The 16,946-nt window shown below is 57.9% G+C and overlaps 1 protein-coding gene across 2 annotated transcripts in view; it reads left to right on the top strand.

Annotated features, from left to right (window-relative positions):
* The first annotated feature begins 2,352 nt into the window (after positions 1 to 2,352).
* CARD10 (caspase recruitment domain family member 10) overlaps positions 2,353 to 16,946 on the top strand; it is a 32,078-nt gene continuing 17,484 nt past the window's right edge. For both annotated transcript variants that reach the window (XM_074983877.1, XM_074983876.1), the window contains exons 1-7: positions 2,353 to 3,096; positions 5,595 to 5,819; positions 8,299 to 8,436; positions 8,713 to 9,038; positions 13,045 to 13,227; positions 15,763 to 15,918; positions 16,009 to 16,134. In XM_074983877.1, coding sequence (XP_074839978.1) covers positions 3,090 to 3,096; positions 5,595 to 5,819; positions 8,299 to 8,436; positions 8,713 to 9,038; positions 13,045 to 13,227; positions 15,763 to 15,918; positions 16,009 to 16,134 — 1,161 coding nt within the window. In that variant the 5' untranslated portion in view covers positions 2,353 to 3,089. The remainder of the gene's footprint in view (positions 3,097 to 5,594; positions 5,820 to 8,298; positions 8,437 to 8,712; positions 9,039 to 13,044; positions 13,228 to 15,762; positions 15,919 to 16,008; positions 16,135 to 16,946) is intronic.

The raw sequence follows: 16,946 nt of genomic DNA, 5'->3' as shown, positions 1-16,946 counted from the left end.
GCTATTGAGGCAGGCCCGCGCTGTTCTATGCCAGTTCCTGAAAGGCTATGCAAGCAACCTTTTGAGGGATGGGCCCCCAGTCCAGACAGGCTTACCTCACGAGGATGGAAGAACACAGAACGTCCCTGCCACGGCCCATTTTATAGGTTTTTTTCTATGCGGAAGGAAAATTCTGTTCTTCTCCCATAGGTCTTGGCTTACCACCTGACCAGGTGGGTTACGGTGCTGCATTGCCATTTGTTGCATCCCAGGAGGATGTGTATTGGCCATCTGGGCCTTTGCCGAGCCCACTGCCCCGGCTGGGGTTGAGATCCACCTCTCATTGAGAATCTTAGCACTGAAACATTGCGACTATAGCTAGAACCTACAACGTTATATACAAACATGGCACAGACACATTAGTGGCATGTGTAGAATTGGGGCACCATCAGCTTTCATTAGGCGCCTTGTATGGCCCCCTCAGCACAATATCTGATAGATACACTGGGCACATAAAATGGCTCCCGTATCCAACATAAATGTCCAGTCACGTCACAGAGAGTGCACCGCTACTTTCACACGCCATCGACTGGCTGGCCCATGGGGCCTTCTGATCTCACCAAGGACGGACCAAGGTTCCCTCCTACCTTTTCTCCTATCTTGCCCCTCTGTTGGAAAAATAGGGTATTTCCTGTCCATCCTGTGTGAGATCGCTGGTCTTCAGTCCAAGCCTTTGCCCTACTCCAGTGAAGCAAGGGGGCAGGGGACTGTGGTAGCGGGGCAGAGAGGGATTCCCTTCGCAATGGTTGGGGAATCTCTGTTTCTGTGCCACTTGCTTCTGGCTCCCCTCAGTGCCAGGGAGTGTTGGTGGTGAGAGGGGGATGGCAGATTAAGCATCATGTGACTGATATTGGGGGATGGGGCAGGGCCTGGCAGCTGGGGATTAAACAAGGGCCCTGGCATGACTAAAACGTTGAAGTCCCCAGCTGTGGAGGAGTTCTTGGAATTGTTGGCTGGAAATCACGCCGCCAGCGACTCAGGGTGGGGCCGGGGCTCCAGAGGCTCAGGGTGGGCTGGGCTTCCCCAATTCTGCCGCATGGGTTTCCTGTTGACTCAGAGCCAGCCCTTCTCGGTCACATGGTGCTGCCAGACCCCTCCGTGAACGGCAGCTGGCAGAGCTGAGCTAGTCAAGGATCTCAGGGGTGAGGCTCCTGCGTGCTGGGATGGGACACTCCGGGTGAGGCAGGGGCTGCCCGAGTGCGGGGTAGGCGTGCGTGACAAACTGTTCAAGGAGCAGTTGAACCTTTACTTTGTGCCCCCATTATCAATGTATTCAGCTGGGGGGACAGAGTGTCTTCCTAACTGCCACCCATGAATGGCAGAAATACTTTTTCTCCCCAGAGCACCACTTGGCAGGAAGACCATAAAGTAGCCCTGGGGCTGCTCCAAGCTACACCGTGGGCCGAGCAGCCCCTTAGTTAGCTCAGGGATCAGGGGAGCACAACAGTGGCTTTAAGTCGCCTTCGCTGTCCCCCTTAGGGTTTTGTGCTCCATGCAGCTTGGCCAGATTTAAGGCTCTGACCCTTGGGCTTTGAATGAACTAAGGAGGAGAGAAGGCAAGGGGGAAGAAACCAACGAGCGTTAGGATGTCAGGCAGCTACAGAAAAGCATCAGTCCTAGAATGGAGGCACCCAGAGGGACTGAACCCATCCCTCTTCTTACACAGCCCTCTCCTTAGGGCGCCAAGACCTCACCCTGTTGTCTTCTCCCACTGGCAGGGTGTCACAGAGCAGGACTAGGAATCACAGGAAGCACCTCCCAATGGATGCTGCTTGGAAATGTTACAGAGACATCCCAGAACAATTAAACTGCTGCTTTTCTTCAGCTACGACAGCCACAGCTTCAGTGCCTGGCCCCAGCCAGCCTCTGGCCAGCACCTCTCTGAGAGGAGGGGTGTTTGCCCGGATGTGGTTAATGATTCTGAGATTCTCAGGAATCATTTTGCTCACCACCCACCAAGCTGCTGTAATTCATTGACTTCAGGAAGCCTGGGAGAGATCCTCAGCCACTCCCTTGGTGGGCCAGGCTTCTGAGGCCACTGCAGCGCAGGCAGGGGCAGGGAGCTCTCCCCATGGCAGGTCCTTCCGCTCCTCAGCTGGGGTGCACAGTGATTGTAAAATACTCTGCCTCCCAGGGAGCCTGGGGCTGGACAGAGCTGATAGCCACTGCTGCACCCTGACACCCAGCACTGCCTCTCTCTCTTTCCGCTAAGGGAATGCTACAGTATGCGCAGATCAGGTAGAGCCCACAGCTCCCTGGCCCACAGCTCCCTTTGTCACGGTCATTCTTGGGCCCCCAGCCTCGACAGGAATGTCAATGACGTGTGTGCCAGACCAGGAGGTTCAGGGGCATGCCACCAAGCAAACCACTTCCTGCCAGAGATCCGCTGGAGTGGCTGGTCAGGTGGAGAGCGCCGAGAGGAGCTGTGGAGGGAGGGCAGGTCAGTGTGTGGCTCCTAGGCTGGGGAGGAAAGAGACACCCCCCTCCGCCCCCAGAAGAGCTCTGTCCCTGGACCAGAGGTCATGCTTACATCCCCCTCCTCGCCCCGCTGGCTGGATTCTTCTCTCAGAAGGGAATTCACAGCTTGCATGCCTGGGCAGCCCTGAGGGGTGTCAGCACTTGGTTTCGCTCAGGCCTTCTGCATTCTGGAGGAGGAAATCTGCCTTGTGATGGACTGCTGGCTGTGATGGACTGCTGAACTGCTGGCTCATGCCATTTGTGTGTTGTGGGGCAGTGTCAGCCAGAGAGAGAGGAGTTGGGAGAGGCTGGAAGCAAAGAGGTGAGAAGCAGCTGCCTCCAGCGGTTTGGGACCTTACTACCTGGGTGACGCTCTTCTTAGCTGGCCCAGGGGCACTGCTGACCACTGAGGGACTACAGCTAACTGGCCCCCTGGCTCAAACAGGAGGGGGCCAGCTGTTTTCAGTGGTGGGCTCCGGACTCTGAAACTCCCCTCACAGTCCCACGCTTGTGGACCTCCAGGGTACGCCGTCTTCCTGCCAAGGCTCGGCTCCAGCAGCTACCCGGCAAGGGCTGTGGTCCTTCTTATCGGGATGAGGGGTAAGTTTGTTTTATATTGTCACAGTATCAGTGTGGAGGGGCAACAGGCTGTGAGCAGACACTGTGGGCAGGTTTGCTGCTGGGCACGCTGAATATGACCAAAACCAAAAAGCAGTTTTGTAGCAGTTTGAAGGCTAACAAAATAATTTATTAGGTGATGAGCTTTCGTGGGACAGACCCACTTCAGGTGGGTCTGTCCCACGAAAGCTCATCACCTAATAAATTATTTTGTTAGCCTTCAAACTGCTACAGGCCTGCTTTTTTGTTTGATAGAATACAAACAAACCCGGCTATTTCTCTGAATATGATCAAGTGATTAAGAGACAGAGAATGAGCCAGGGCAGGGAAGGGCCTGTGTGGGGACACACCTCCTGGGACTGCCAGCAACCAGAAACCTGCCCCGGGGGGAACACTTTCCGGAGCAGATTTCTTTCTGTGGAACAGAAATTAGGGTCAGCCAGCCGGAGCTGGAGGATGGCTGAATCCCAGCTCCCACCCCTGCTCCATTCCCAGCCAGGACTGGGCCCTGGGAAAGGTGAGACTCCTGAGGCACAGGGATTCCGGCTGCTCAGGGAGGGGAGGTGGAGGGGAATTTGTGGGAGTGGAAGTGCGGCTCAAGTGTCTGGCTCTGGCTGAATCCGTTTGGCATGACAGCTCCCAGTCCTGCCAGCCGGGGGCAAGTGTCTGGTGGAGGGAGAGGTTAAGGTGCGGCGTTCTGGTAGTGTGCGTGTGTTTGTGTGTGTACATGGAGGGTGTATGTGAAATCTCTCTCATTTAGGACTTTTAAAGGCAGGCTCCACCAACTGTTAGCAAATGGACCTACGCCAGGACCAACTTGCTGCGTGTGTGTGGTGGTGGCGGGGGGGGGGCAGAGAAGAGGCGGCGCTGTGTGATTCAGTGACTTTTGCTCTCTGTCTGCTTTCTGTGATTCATGGAGTTTTTCGAAGGCACCACAGCCCTGCCCCGGAGGCGCTTTGCCCATGGAGCTGCGCTTTCTACAGCAGGGCCCACGTTGGCCTGTTTATGTTTGTTCATCCTGCCTACACGCTAGTGGGGTCGTGGGGCTGTGGGGAATTCCATCCTCCCCAGGTCTGCTGTTGGGCAGGTGTTGGGAGGAGGCAAGGACTGGAGAAGGAAATTCAGTCTCCGGGTTCATTCAGACTTGACTGCAGTTCAGTTCAGCCCGGTCTGGTGTGGGTGGCGGGGAGAAAGGGAATTCAACCTCAAAAGCAGGCAGGCCTCCTTCTTCCGGCTGCTACTGCTTGTCAGGAAACTGGTGGTGTATTGCTTACCTCCCCCAACCCCTCAGACTTCCTTTGAGTGGCAGTCCTGAGGGCACTTAGAGACATACATTTATTCAGTCGTGAGCTTTCACGTACGAACAAGCCCACCTCATCAGGTGAGTTGGTGTATGAATTACAGAATGCGGAGTATGTTTCGCAACAACAACTACAACTAAAGTTACCCGTCGTGATTAGTAGGACCAGTTAATAAAGCGAATGAAGCTGAACGTGTCAACATCAGCATATAATGTAGAATTGCTGTGAATGAGACCTATCCATCTTATCTGCTTCATTAACTGGTCCTGTTAACCACAGGTAACTTCTTCTTTGTTTTCTTCTTCCTGCTATATATACTTGTATTTACACTCTGGACTCTATTATTTCCATTCCAACTCACCAGAAGAAGTGGGTTTTACCCAGGCAAGCTCATGACCTAATAAATTTATTAGTCTCTAGGGTGCCACGGGGCTGCTTGTTTTTTTATTTTTTTGAAGTTACAGACAAACAGGGCTACCCGCCTCTGAGTCGCAATCAGTGGGTAATTCAAACTCTCAGGTCAATTTCTGGAGAGCAGAGGTCAACCCAGCAGTGCAGGAATGCCCATTGCGGGCCCTAGGTGGGAATATTTCAGGGTTCCCTGCAGACAGTCCTAAAGCAGGTAAGTTCTTAGAATATAAAGGTAATAGGGACCCTCAGCGATTGCTTTCGTCGGCTTAGGCCCAGTGCCAGCTAGGCAGACTGGTTGATTGGCTGGCACACCTGTTGGGCTGCTGTTAAATCTCCCTTTTGCTCAGTGCTGTCAGCCACAGAATAGAACATTCGATGCCCCAGTGTTTCTCCTCAGGGCCTTCTAGCCCATAGGGCAGTTGCAGGCACTTCAGGTCTACTTACCCCCTGGTGCAACAGTCCAGAGATGGATGAGCCACCCCATCTTTGTCCCATTCTCCCACTGGGGGGTGTGGAGTGAGGCGGTGAGCTGTCCTGCTGGTGGCGGGGTGTCTAGAGTGGCCAATGCAGGCATGGAGGGAATACCCTCACTTTCACCCTCTGGTTGGATACCCCGGTGGGTGGGCAGGTGCCTTTTGGTCCCTCCGGACAATGCTGCTATTGAAGATGATGGGTCGGCCCTCAGGGCTTGGAGAGGTGACGGCTAGCCATGCTCCATGTCTGTGACACCCCACGGTCACCGCTCAGGTTCTCCCGCCCCCTTCCCAGGCCCTGAGGATGCCCCAGGACAGGCCGAAAGCCCCACAGAGGAGGAGGAGGATGAGGAGGAGGAAATGTTGTGGGAGAAGATCGAGAGCGTGCGCCACCAGCTGACCCGCTCCCTGAACCCAGCAAAGCTGACACCTTACCTGCGCCAATGCCGTGTGATTGACGAGCAGGATGAGGAAGAGGTGCTGAGCTCATGCCGGTTCCCGTGCAAGAGCAACCGCACAGGTGCGTGAAACTTCATTGTCACAGAAAGCGTGGGGCCCTCCCTGGTCCAGGACACACCGCCACTCAGGGGAGAATCCCAGTGACAGCCAGCCCTCGCCTCTGGTCCCTACAGTGACTATTCCATCTCAGCCCCTGCTCCCATCCACACACAGTGACCCCCCACAGCCAGCACTCCCTCCCTGTTCCTTGCAGTGACTCCCCACAGCCAGCACTCCCTCCCCCTTCCCTCCAGTGACCCCCCCAGCCAGCGCTCCCTCCCCCTTCCCTCCAGTGACCCCCCCAGCCAGCGCTCCCTCCCCCTTCCCTCCAGTGATCCCCCCCCAGCCAGCACTCCCTCCCTGTTCCTTCCAGTGACCCCCCACAGCCAGTGCTCCCTCCCTATTCCTTCCAGTGACCCCCCATAACCAGCACTCCCTCCCCCTTCCCTCCAGTGACCCCTCCAGCCAGCACTCCCTCCCGCTTCCCTCCAGTGATCCCCCCCAGCCAGCACTCCCTCCCTGTTCCTTCCAGTGACCCCCCCCAGCCAGTGCTCCCTCCCTGTTCCTTCCAGTGACCCCCCCAGCCAGTGCTCCCTCCCTGTTCCTTCCAGTGACCCCCCCATAGCCAGCGCTCCCTCCCCCTTCCCTCCAGTGATCCCCCCCAGCCAGCACTCCCTCCCTGTTCCTTCCAGTGACCCCCCCAGCCAGTGCTCCCTCCCTGTTCCTTCCAGTGACCCCCCCATAGCCAGCGCTCCCTCCCCCTTCTCTCCAGTGACCCCCCCAGCCAGCGCTCCCTCCCTGTTCCTTCCAGTGACCCCCCACAGCCAGCGCTCCCTCCCTGTTCCTTGCAGTGACTCCCCACAGCCAGTGCTCCCTCCCTATTCCTTCCAGTGACCCCCCATAGCCAGCACTCCCTCCCCCTTCCCTCCAGTGACCCACCACAGCCAGCACTCCCTCCCCATTGCCTCCAGTGACCCACCCACAGCCAGCACTTCCACCCCCTTCCCTCCAGTGACCCACCACAGCCAGCACTCCCTTCCTGTTCCTTCCAGTGACCCCCCCAGCCAGCACTCCCTCCCCCTTCCGTCCAGTGACCCCCCCAGCCAGCACTCCCTCCCTGTTCCTTCCAGTGACCCCCCAGCCAGTGCTCCCTCCCTGTTCCTTCCAGTGACCCCCCCATAGCCAGCGCTCCCTCCCCCTTCCCTCCAGTGACCCCCCCAGCCAGCGCTCCCTCCCCCTTCCCTCCAGTGACCCTCCCACAGCCAGCACTCCCTCCCTGTTCTCTCCAGTGACCCTCCCACAGCCAGCGCTTCCACCCCCTTCCCTCCAGTGACCCACCACAGCCAGCGCTCCCTCCCCCTTCCCTCCAGTGACCTCCCCAGTCAGTGCTCCCTCCCGCTTCCCTCCAGTGACTCCCCCATAGCCAGCGCTTCCTCCCCCTTCCCTCCAGTGACCCCCACAGCCAGCGCTCCCTCCCCGTTCCCTCCAGTGACCCCCCACAGCCAGCGCTTCCTCCCCATTCCCTCCAGCGACCCCCCCCACAGCCAGCGCTCCCTCCCCGTTCCCTCCAGTGACCCCCCACAGCCAGCGCTTCCTCCCCCTTCCCTCCAGTGACCCCCCACAGCCAGCGCTTCCTCCCCATTCCCTCCAGCGACCCCCCCACAGCCAGCACTCCCTCCCCCTTCCCTCCAGTGACCCCCCACAGCCAGCGCTTCCTCCCCATTCCCTCCAGCGACCCCCCCCACAGCCAGCGCTTCCTCCCCGTTCCCTCCAGTGACCCCCCCAGCCAAATCTCCTTCCCTGTTCCCTCCAGTGACCCCCCTCAGCCAGTGCTTCCTTCCCGTTCCCTCCAGCGACCCCCCCCACAGCCAGCGCTCCCTCCCCGTTCCCTCCAGTGACCTACCCCGCCAGCGCTCCCTCTCCGTTCCCTCCACTGACTCCCCTCAGCTAGATCTCCATCCCTGTTCCCTCCAGTGACCCCCCCACAGCCAGCGCTCCCTTCCCCTTCCCTCCAGTGATCCCCTTGCAGCCAGCGCTCCCTCCCCATTCCCTCCAGTGACACCCCCACAGCCAGTGCTCCCTCCCCATTCCCTCCAGTGACCCCCCGCCAGCCAGTGCTCCCTCCCCATTCCCTCCAGTGACCCCCCGCCAGCCAGTGCTCCCTCCCTGTTCTCTCCAGTGACCCCACACATCCAGTGTGCTCTCCCCCTTCTCTCCAGTGACCACCCCCCCAAAAGTCAGCACTCTCTCTCTCTCTTCCCTCTAGTGACCCCCCCACAGGCAGCACTCTCTCCCTGTTCTCTCCAGTAACCCCCCGCAGCCAGCGCTCCCTCCCCACTCCTTCCAGTGACACCCCCTCCTCGCCCTCGCAAGCACTCCCATCTGGTTCTGTACTGTCCTGATCTTCGAAGCAGGGGAAAGTGGTGAATTAGCCCCTACCTTACACTCCGGTGCTCATGGGTTTAGCATTGCCTTGCTCTGTGCTGCTCTGTCTCTTCCAGGACACCTGATGGACATCCTTCGATGTCGAGGAAAGCGAGGCTATGAGGCCTTCCTAGAATCCCTGGAGTTTTATTACCCAGAGCACTTCACCCGGCTGACGGGGAGGGAGCCAGCCCAGCGCTGCTCTATGATACTGGGTAGGACGCAGCCCATTTCCCCTTCCCCAGCTGTGCAGCGGCTTAGAGAAAGCTGTGTGTGAGTGAGCAGCCCCCTCCACCAGCTGAACCCAGCCTGGGGACAGCCCTGCCCGTGGGAAGAACCAGGCTGCCCCTGTGCCGGCAAGGGGAGAGCCCTGCCTCTTCCAGGAACGTGAACACCCTGAGGCCTGGGTGCAGAGTGGGACTAGCCAGCCTGTGTGGCAGATCTAAGGCAGGGTCTGGGCCCTGGGAGCTGATGGCCGTTCTCTCTGCCAGATGAGGAGGGACCTGAGGGTCTGACCCAGTTCCTGATGCTGGAGGTGAAGAAGGGGAGAGCGCAAAGGAAAGAGCACCTGGTGAGGGAGCACCAGTTAAAAGCCAAGAACCAGGCCCTGGAGGAGGCCCGGAGCCAGCTAGAGCAGCGGCTGCAGAAGCTGCTGAAGGTGCAGGAGCGATGCCAGAGGCTGCAGGAGGAGTGGGACACCCACACCATGGAGCTGCTGCGGCTGAAGGATGAGAACTACATGCTGGCCATGCGCTACGCGCAGCAGTGCGAGGAGAAGAACCTGGCCGTGCTGCGGAGCCGGGACCTGCAGCTGGCGGTAGGGCAGGGGCCTGACACGTAGTGGGTGGGCGCATGGGCAGGGCTTGGGTTGCAGGCGAGGGGCTGAGGTGGGATGGGTGTGTGTGGAAGGGGATGCATGTCCTGGGTGGGTACTGCAAGCAGCCTCAGTTCGTGCACGATTGCCTGAAGCTGTGCGTTCATGTGTCTTTGTGGGTATTGACATTTCACTGAAAGGGCCGGTGGTCAGTTGCATTGTGATGTGCGTGAGTGTGTACGTGTGTCACACATTGCCGTCAGCTACGTGTGTCGGTCCTGTGTTCCTTGTGTGTGTGTTCTGGGTGTACTGTGTTGCTGTGTGTGCTCTCTGCATGGATTACCCCGTGTGCGTTGGTGTAATGCATGATGCCCTTTGGGCTAAGGTATGACCTACTATTTGTCATCCAGTTGTGCTTGTTGTGGTGTACTGTGTGTGCGTGTGCTGTGCGTTCTCTGCCTGTGTTGCTGTGTGCATGTGTACCGGGTGTGTGCTGTGCGTTCTCTGCCTGTGTTGCTGTGTGCATGTGTACCGGGTGTGTGCTGTGCGTTCTCTGCCTGTGTTGCTCTGTGCATGTGTACCGGGTGTGTGCTGTGCGTTCTCTGCCTGTGTTGCTCTGTGCATGTGTACCAGGTGTGTGCTGTGCGTTCTCTGCCTGTGTTGCTCTGTGCATGTGTACCGGGTGTGTGCTGTGCGTTCTCTGCCTGTGTTGCTGTGTGCATGTGTACCGGGTGTGTGCTGTGCGTTCTCTGCCTGTGTTGCTCTGTGCATGTGTACCGGGTGCGCGCTGTGCGTTCTCTGCCTGTGTTGCTCTGTGCGTGTGTACCGGGTGCGCGCTGTGCGTTCTCTGCCTGTGTTGCTCTGTGCGTGTGTACCGGGTGCGCGCTGTGCGTTCTCTGCCTGTGTTGCTCTGTGCGTGTGTACCGGGTGCGCGCTGTGCGTTCTCTGCCTGTGTTGCTCTGTGCGTGTGTACCGGGTGCGCGCTGTGCGTTCTCTGCCTGTGTTGCTGTGTGCATGTGTACCGGGTGTGTGCTGTGCGTTCTCTGCCTGTGTTGCTCTGTGCATGTGTACCGGGTGCGCGCTGTGCGTTCTCTGCCTGTGTTGCTCTGTGCGTGTGTACCGGGTGTGCGCTGTGCGTTCTCTGCCTGTGTTGCTGTGTGCATATGCACTGCGTGTTCTCTGCAGGCATTGCTCTGGTTGTGCGCTCTCCTGGGTGTGTTGCCGTGTGTGTTGACTGGTGTGCTGTGTGTTGCTCTGTGTGGGTTGGTGTTATAGTTATTCTCGCTACTTACATAATGTCCATATCCGTTTCTCCGTGGGCGGGAGGGTGTGTGCCTTGCTGTACATGGGCTCTAGCTTGTGTGTGTCCGTAGGCAAGGCGCTCTGCACTGCCTGGCACTAGGTGGTGTTACAAGGCGCTGGGCACGGAGTCGTCTCCCCTCAGGTGACACAAGGGAGAAGGAATTCATGACACGGTGACCTGATTATTACTCATTCACCTCCAGCAGTCACACGCCCACCCGTTTCCTCTGTCTGAGATAGGGCGGCTCTACCTGCCCTTGACCTGTTTACAGCTCTCTCCGTGTTAACGCTCCCTCCTTGGGTCGCTCCAGTGGTAGCTTCCCACACAGCCCTGCCAATGCACCTCCCCAGGGGGCTGCCGCCCCAGTCTGTCCTCCAGCCGAGCCCCAGACACAGCCCTGCCGATGGCCCTCAGATCACTCCAGCCCTGGTCAGGCTGTGCTCTTTCAGCCCTGGGACCCCCACGCCCAGCGACGGCCCCAGAACAAGCCCCTGCTTCACCTCTTCCTCCCTGCTCCCGCTCACCCCTGGTGCACCCTTTCCTCCCGCAATACGACCCAGGGGACTGGAGCTGGCAGCATGGGTCAGCCCCTTCCCCATCCCCGCAGTGCTGGGAAGCAGAGGGACCCAGCACCAGCCCACTCCGCTCCCTTGGGCCCAGCTCCCGGCTGTCTCACTCCGGGAGCGGGGCGAGGGGGGCGGCCTGGCTGGGAGATGGCCAGGCGGGACAGAGTGGAGGAGGCCGCAGTTGGGTTGCTCCACTTCTGGTGCTGCTGGTAAGTGTGGGGATGGACCTGATCTCTGCTGGCAGCACCAGACCCCCCTGTAATTCTCCAGGCTGCTCTGAGGCCTGCAGGGCCCCTCAAAGTGCAGGGCCCAGGACAGCCACCCTGAACTGCCCTCTGGTCTGCCCACGCTCCTCTAGCCCATGTCCTTCACTCTTGGCCAGCATCCCTCTGCTGTAGCAATCCTGGGCCTCCTCCCAGCACAGGCAGCAGAACGGTTTATGGGTTTTGTCTTATGGACACTCAAAATAGGGTGAGACCGACTGTCCCCGCCTGTCCCTGTCCCCCTCTCTGGATGGACAACAGGCTGTGATGAGTGGAACCCTCTCCTGGCTCCCATGTGCTGTTAACCCCCTGGGTCTGGGTAGTGGCTGGTCACCGTTCCTAGCTCTGGGCCTCACAGGGTATGTCCCCGCTGCAGTAAAGCAGGCCAGCTCAGCTGACTTGGGCTGAGGCTTCCCGGCTATAAAATTGCTGTTTCGGCTGAGGCTGGAGCCTGGGCTCTGGGGTCCTCCCCACCTTGTGGGTTCTCAGAGCCCTGTTTCCAGCCTGCGCCCAAATGAAAACACTGCAGTTTCTATAGCCCTACAGCCTGAGTCAGTGGACTTGGGTCAGGCAGGGGTCTTGTACTGCCGTGTAGGCATGCCCCCCTCTGACACGCTCCTAGGCACAGAGCCCCATCTCACACCCTTCCTCGTCAGCAGGACCCCGCAGTCCAGCCGCCTAGACCCCAGGACTAGTTCCTCATCCTCCTTAGCTCCCCCCTTGCAGAAGTGCTTCCCCCCAGAGTCACCTGGCTGTGAAAGCTCTGGTTTCTCAACAAACTCCTCCAGATGTGACAAAAAAGGCTGGAATCCAAGGAACACCAGTTTAATATGGAACTTTCTTAGCTGCAGAGGCTTTGCTCTTAGCACATTGCACTAACAAGTCGTAGATTTTTGGAGAACAGCAAATACAGGTTGAACCTCTCTAGTCCGGCATGATCTCATCCAGCAACTTCCGTAATCCGGCCTGGTTTTAGTTAGCCGGACGACCACTTAACATGGGTGTGGCCAAGTTTCCTGTGGTCCCATAAAGTTTGTTTCCAGCCACCAGTCCTGGCTCTCAGAGTTCTGTGCTGTTATTTAGCTGTAATTTACCCCTCAATGTCTGCTCAGAGCCCAGTAAGCAGTGGAGCTGTGGGTAATGCTGCTAGACACTGTCGACCTCCTGGGATCTAGCAAATTCTCTCATCTGGCACTAGTCAGGTCCCAAGGGTGCTGGACAAGAGTTTCAACCTGTAGCTGGGAACGCAGCCATGTGACTCTGCTCTCACTCTGCCGGTGAGCCCTGGCTTTGGTCACTATCTGGCAACCAGTCAGCCCTGTCCGCCTCATGAACTCGGTCCTCTGGTCCAGCAAACTCCCTTTCTGCAACGTAGGCTTTGATCTCTGTGGGCCAGCGGGAGAAATTGCAGCTCTCCAGCCCTGTGATCTAGCTGGGAAAAATCCAGCTCCTATTCCCTAGTCCCACTGCTGTGCAGAGAGGTCGTTGCTCCAGTGGCTGGCTGGTCAGTGGGGCACCGGGAGAGCTGATGGGGCTAGACTGCTCTGTTTCAGCCTAAGGGAGTCATTCCGCGAGGTGCCAGGCCCCTGCTATTGAATGGATGCTGTAATGCACAATGGAGGTGACAGTGCAAGGGACAGTCCCTCAGAATACTGGGGCTCACCTTTTGGTGCAGACCCAGCCCCTCTGTCACACCCACCATGCCCCTTTCGCTTGCCACTACACAGCCGGTAGTGACACCAGGCTCCTCCTGTGGGGCTGTCTGAGCCGTTGCTCTTGTTACTCCCACGCCCTCTCCCTACGTGCCAGCCTCCTGCCCCATGGCACGTAAGACAGAGGCGGTGGGCACGAGGCTGTCTTTGATCTCTCTGCTCCAGGTGGATCAGCTGAAGTGTGAGGTCGGCAGCCTGGAGGAGGAGTGCAAGCTGCTGAGGAGACATGCGTCGGCTGGGCCCCAGCGAGAGGCAGAGGAACGGGGTCAGCCTGACACGGTATCTGAGCTGCAGGCTGAGAACCAGAGGCTGACGGCCTCACTCCAGGAGCTGCAGAGCATGCTGCAGGTACCAGCCAGCACCAGGGAGACAAGGCTGGGTGTCCCTGACTCCTCCACGCCTGGACCACAGAGAGGGTCTGAGAGCTCTGTTCCATGTAGAGACATCCCCAACACGGTGTCATCCTAGCAGGGGAGCTCTCTGGAGTGAGAGAGGGGCTGGGTCCCCGCCAGGGATGGAAGAAACTTGAGGTGTTGCTGAGCCTATTGGGTGGGAGGTCATGTCACCAAGGAGGAGCTGATAGGAACAGACAAACTTGGGTGGATGGGTGATGCCTGTGGAGAAGGACAGAGGGTGGGGTGGAAGGAGGGAGATGGTGAGGGATGAATAGGCCTACTGGGTAGACACTTCATGGAAGAAGCGAGGGATGACATATAGTCTGATCCCCTTTGCACTCACCAGATGGGCTGAGAGCTCCTGTGAGTTCCCAGGCAGGGTGTGTGTGTGTGTGGTGGGGGGCATCCCTTGAAGGGGTGGGACCAGGGGGCTGCTAGACCTCACCACCTCCCAGACTGTGGTGCTGCACCCCCCAGGCCTCAGAGCTTCATGGAGCATGCAGAGGGTTGCTCTGGTGAAGATTTAAAGGGCCTGGGCTCTGGCCACCATCACTGCCACAGTAGCAGTGGCGTTGGCTGGGAGTCCCAGGGCCCTTTGAGTCACTGGGCTCTGGAGAAGTTGCCCCTTTGCCCCCCGGCTCTGTCAGCAGGCCTGCACCTTACAGTCTGCCAGCTCTGCTCCATGTCTCCACATCTCCTTGCCCTCTCTGTTGCCTGCCCATTGTCTTCCTGTAGGCCTGGAGAAGCCTCCCTCCTCCAACATACCACACAGCCACCCCTCCTCCTCGACAACCTTCCTCACAGTCACTCAGCACCCCACGCAAGGGCTGATCATCCCAGGGGGCTCCCTGCGGCGTCCTCCAACCAGCCAGACCCTCCATGCAGCAGGCTGCATTGCAGCAGGACAGAGGTGGGCATTCAGTTTGCCCACCACCAGCTTTGCCCTTTGTTCCAATGTTTCAGCCTATCAAAGCTATCTTCCTGCATCCCTCTTGGGGAGTGAGCAGTGCCGATAGCAGTAGCCTAGACTCTCCTCTGTCCCCCCAGGGAGTGTCTTAATACAGATGTTTCCGTGGTGGGGAAAAGAAATGCAATGCTCAGCCTTATTTGCAGAGTCTAACAATGAGCAGAGACTAGCACCAGAGAGAGCAGACTAGCATGACAGAATGACCACCTCAGTCACAGTGGGATAGACCAGTGTTTCTCAAGCTTTTTTTTATAAAGTACCCCTTTTTAAAAATATTGTAAGTACCCCCAGACTTCTCTTGAGTGCCCCTAAGGCTACGCCTACCACTGGTTGAGAAACGTGGTCCTAAAGTAATCTGAGGTCTTGCAACAAGTGTCATTCAACCTTTCCAGGTCATTGTACCCTTATCAGGAGTCAGATTTTGTTTTGCATGCCAAGTTACACTTCACTTAAAAACTACTTGCTTACAAAAGCATTCAAAAAAACATCACAGAAGTCTACTTCTGAAAACTGGCTGACTTTCTACCATCTTACCATTAGATAAATGGTATGGAACAGAAATATTGCACTTACATTTCAGCGTAAGGCATATGAAGCCATAGAAACAAGTCACTGTCTGAATGAACTTTTAGCATGTACTGGGTTTACATGCTTTTGTGCAGCCTGTTGTAAAACTAGGCAAATATCTAGATGAGTTGATGTACCCCCTGAAAGACCTCCATGCACGTACCCTTGGTTGAGAAACACTGGGATAGATGGCCCAACACCAGAGGGCATGCTGAAATCGCAAACCCCATGGTGAATTCTGAGCAGCAACGAGGTCCCTGCCTAAAACTGAACACTCAGATGCTCCAAGTCTCTGTCTCTGGTTTGGTGCCTGGAGGATCCTTAGCAGTCTGGGTATGCAGATTCATATCTGAGGTGGGCAACAGGACCTTTAAGCTAAGTCAGGGGCATCTGGATGGGGTGGCCAAGGAACCATGCTCCTCTCTTTTTACTGACTGTGATGGTGAAGGAGGAGGAGCAAGTGATGGGCAAGGGGTGGGGTGGGGAGAAGAGGCAGTGTGGGAGCAGGGCCATGGGAGAGTGAGAAGTGAAGGGCAGGACCTTAAGGGAACAAGTGGTGTGAGGGTGGGACGTTGGGGGAAGGAACAGGGCCACAGATCAGGGGCTAGTGGTCTTCCCCACTTTTAGGGATCTTCTCCTGTGCTGCCTACTCAGGGGATAGGTTTGCTGTTAAGGCGCTGGGCTGGGACTCAGGAGATGTGGTTTTGTTTCCTGGCTTAGGGACACATTCAGAGTGTGACTGTGGTTAAGCCACTGAGTCAGTGGCTCAGTTTTTCACAAATCAGCCTTTCTTTTGTGGCCTTGCCTGTGTGGAGCTCAAACTCTTCAGGCCGGCCCTTAGCACAAAAGGGCCTGGTCTCAGGTGATCCATTAGCAGATAAGTCTGTGGCTGCCCCAAGCTGGGAGCATCCTTTGGCACCTCCAGTTAGCCTACTCTGCTCCCTTGTCTCCTAGACAGCAAGTGAGGCCCAGGTGCCAGGCTCCCAGCGGATCCTCCTGGATATTCTGGAGCACGACTGGAAGGAAGCCCAGGAGGAACGGCAGGATTTGTGCCAGAAGCTCCACACCGTACAGAACGAGCTGCAGTGGGCTGAAGAGCTAAGGGATAAGGTATTGCCCTGTCCCTCAGGGCAGCGGGGCCCTCTGGGGCAGGGCTGTTTGCCCCTGGAAGGCGCATGATGCTCTGACTCCTGTCCCCAGTACCTGCAGGAGGTGGAGGACCTGCAGCTGAAGCATCGGACGCTGCAGAAAGACTGTGATCTGTACAAGCACCGGATGAACACGGTGCTGTCTCAGCTGGAGGAGATCGAGAAGGAGAGGGATCGGGTGACTTGGCCTTCCACTCTGAGTCCCCTCTCTGCTAGGAGAGAGGCTAAACAATCACTCCTGACCCCCCAGCGTGCTCTTCAGCGTGCCCCGGCAGGGAGCTAGCTGTGGGCCTGAGCCCTACACGTGCCTCTTTCCCCCCATACCCTTAGCGCTCTCGCCCCAGCTGGCAGGTTCTCTAGCAGGGAGGGCAGCTTTCCTAAAAGATCTGCAAGTGGTGAGGCGGAATGTGCGGTGGGGGGACCTACCAGGTGATCCGCCCCCCAGCTTAGGGAAGAGCCAGGACAGCCCCCCTCTGCCCCAGGCCCTGCCTCGCCCCTCCTCATCCTCCCTTGCTGTGCCCTCTTCCCTCCTCTTCCTTGCCTTTGCCCCACCCCCATCCTGCCTCTTCCCCCAGCTGAGGGCGCCTAGGGGACTACCAGAGTTGGGGGTCTAGTGGTGGCAGGGCAGATCCAGCCCCGCCCCTCACGCACCCGCAGTGGGGAAGCAGAGCAAGGCAGCCCATGCTTGTACTGCTCTCCTGGCTGCAGGGGAGAGGGGCTGACAGCTTCTGCGGGCCCCTTGCGCAAGGTGTGGGAGGGGATGGGGTGTGCAGCCCTGGAAGAGGCGTGGCCTCAGGTGAAGGGGCGGGGCCAGGACAGCCAGCACTCAGCATCACTGACACCGTGGCGTGACCCCCTCCCCCAGCCCTCAGAGCCCATGGAGGGAGCACAGCAGTGCTGTGGCGGTGGTTTAAAAAGCCTAGGGCTTCTCCTGTGGCCACATTAGCAACAGGGGCAGCCGAGAGCCCTGGCCACTTTGAATCGCTGGGC

This window comes from Carettochelys insculpta, chromosome 1, assembly GCF_033958435.1.
Source record: "Carettochelys insculpta isolate YL-2023 chromosome 1, ASM3395843v1, whole genome shotgun sequence".
Taxonomy (NCBI): Eukaryota; Metazoa; Chordata; order Testudines; family Carettochelyidae; genus Carettochelys; species Carettochelys insculpta.
Note: the sequence above shows the minus strand (reverse complement) of the source record. Positions and strands in the feature narration are given on the sequence as shown.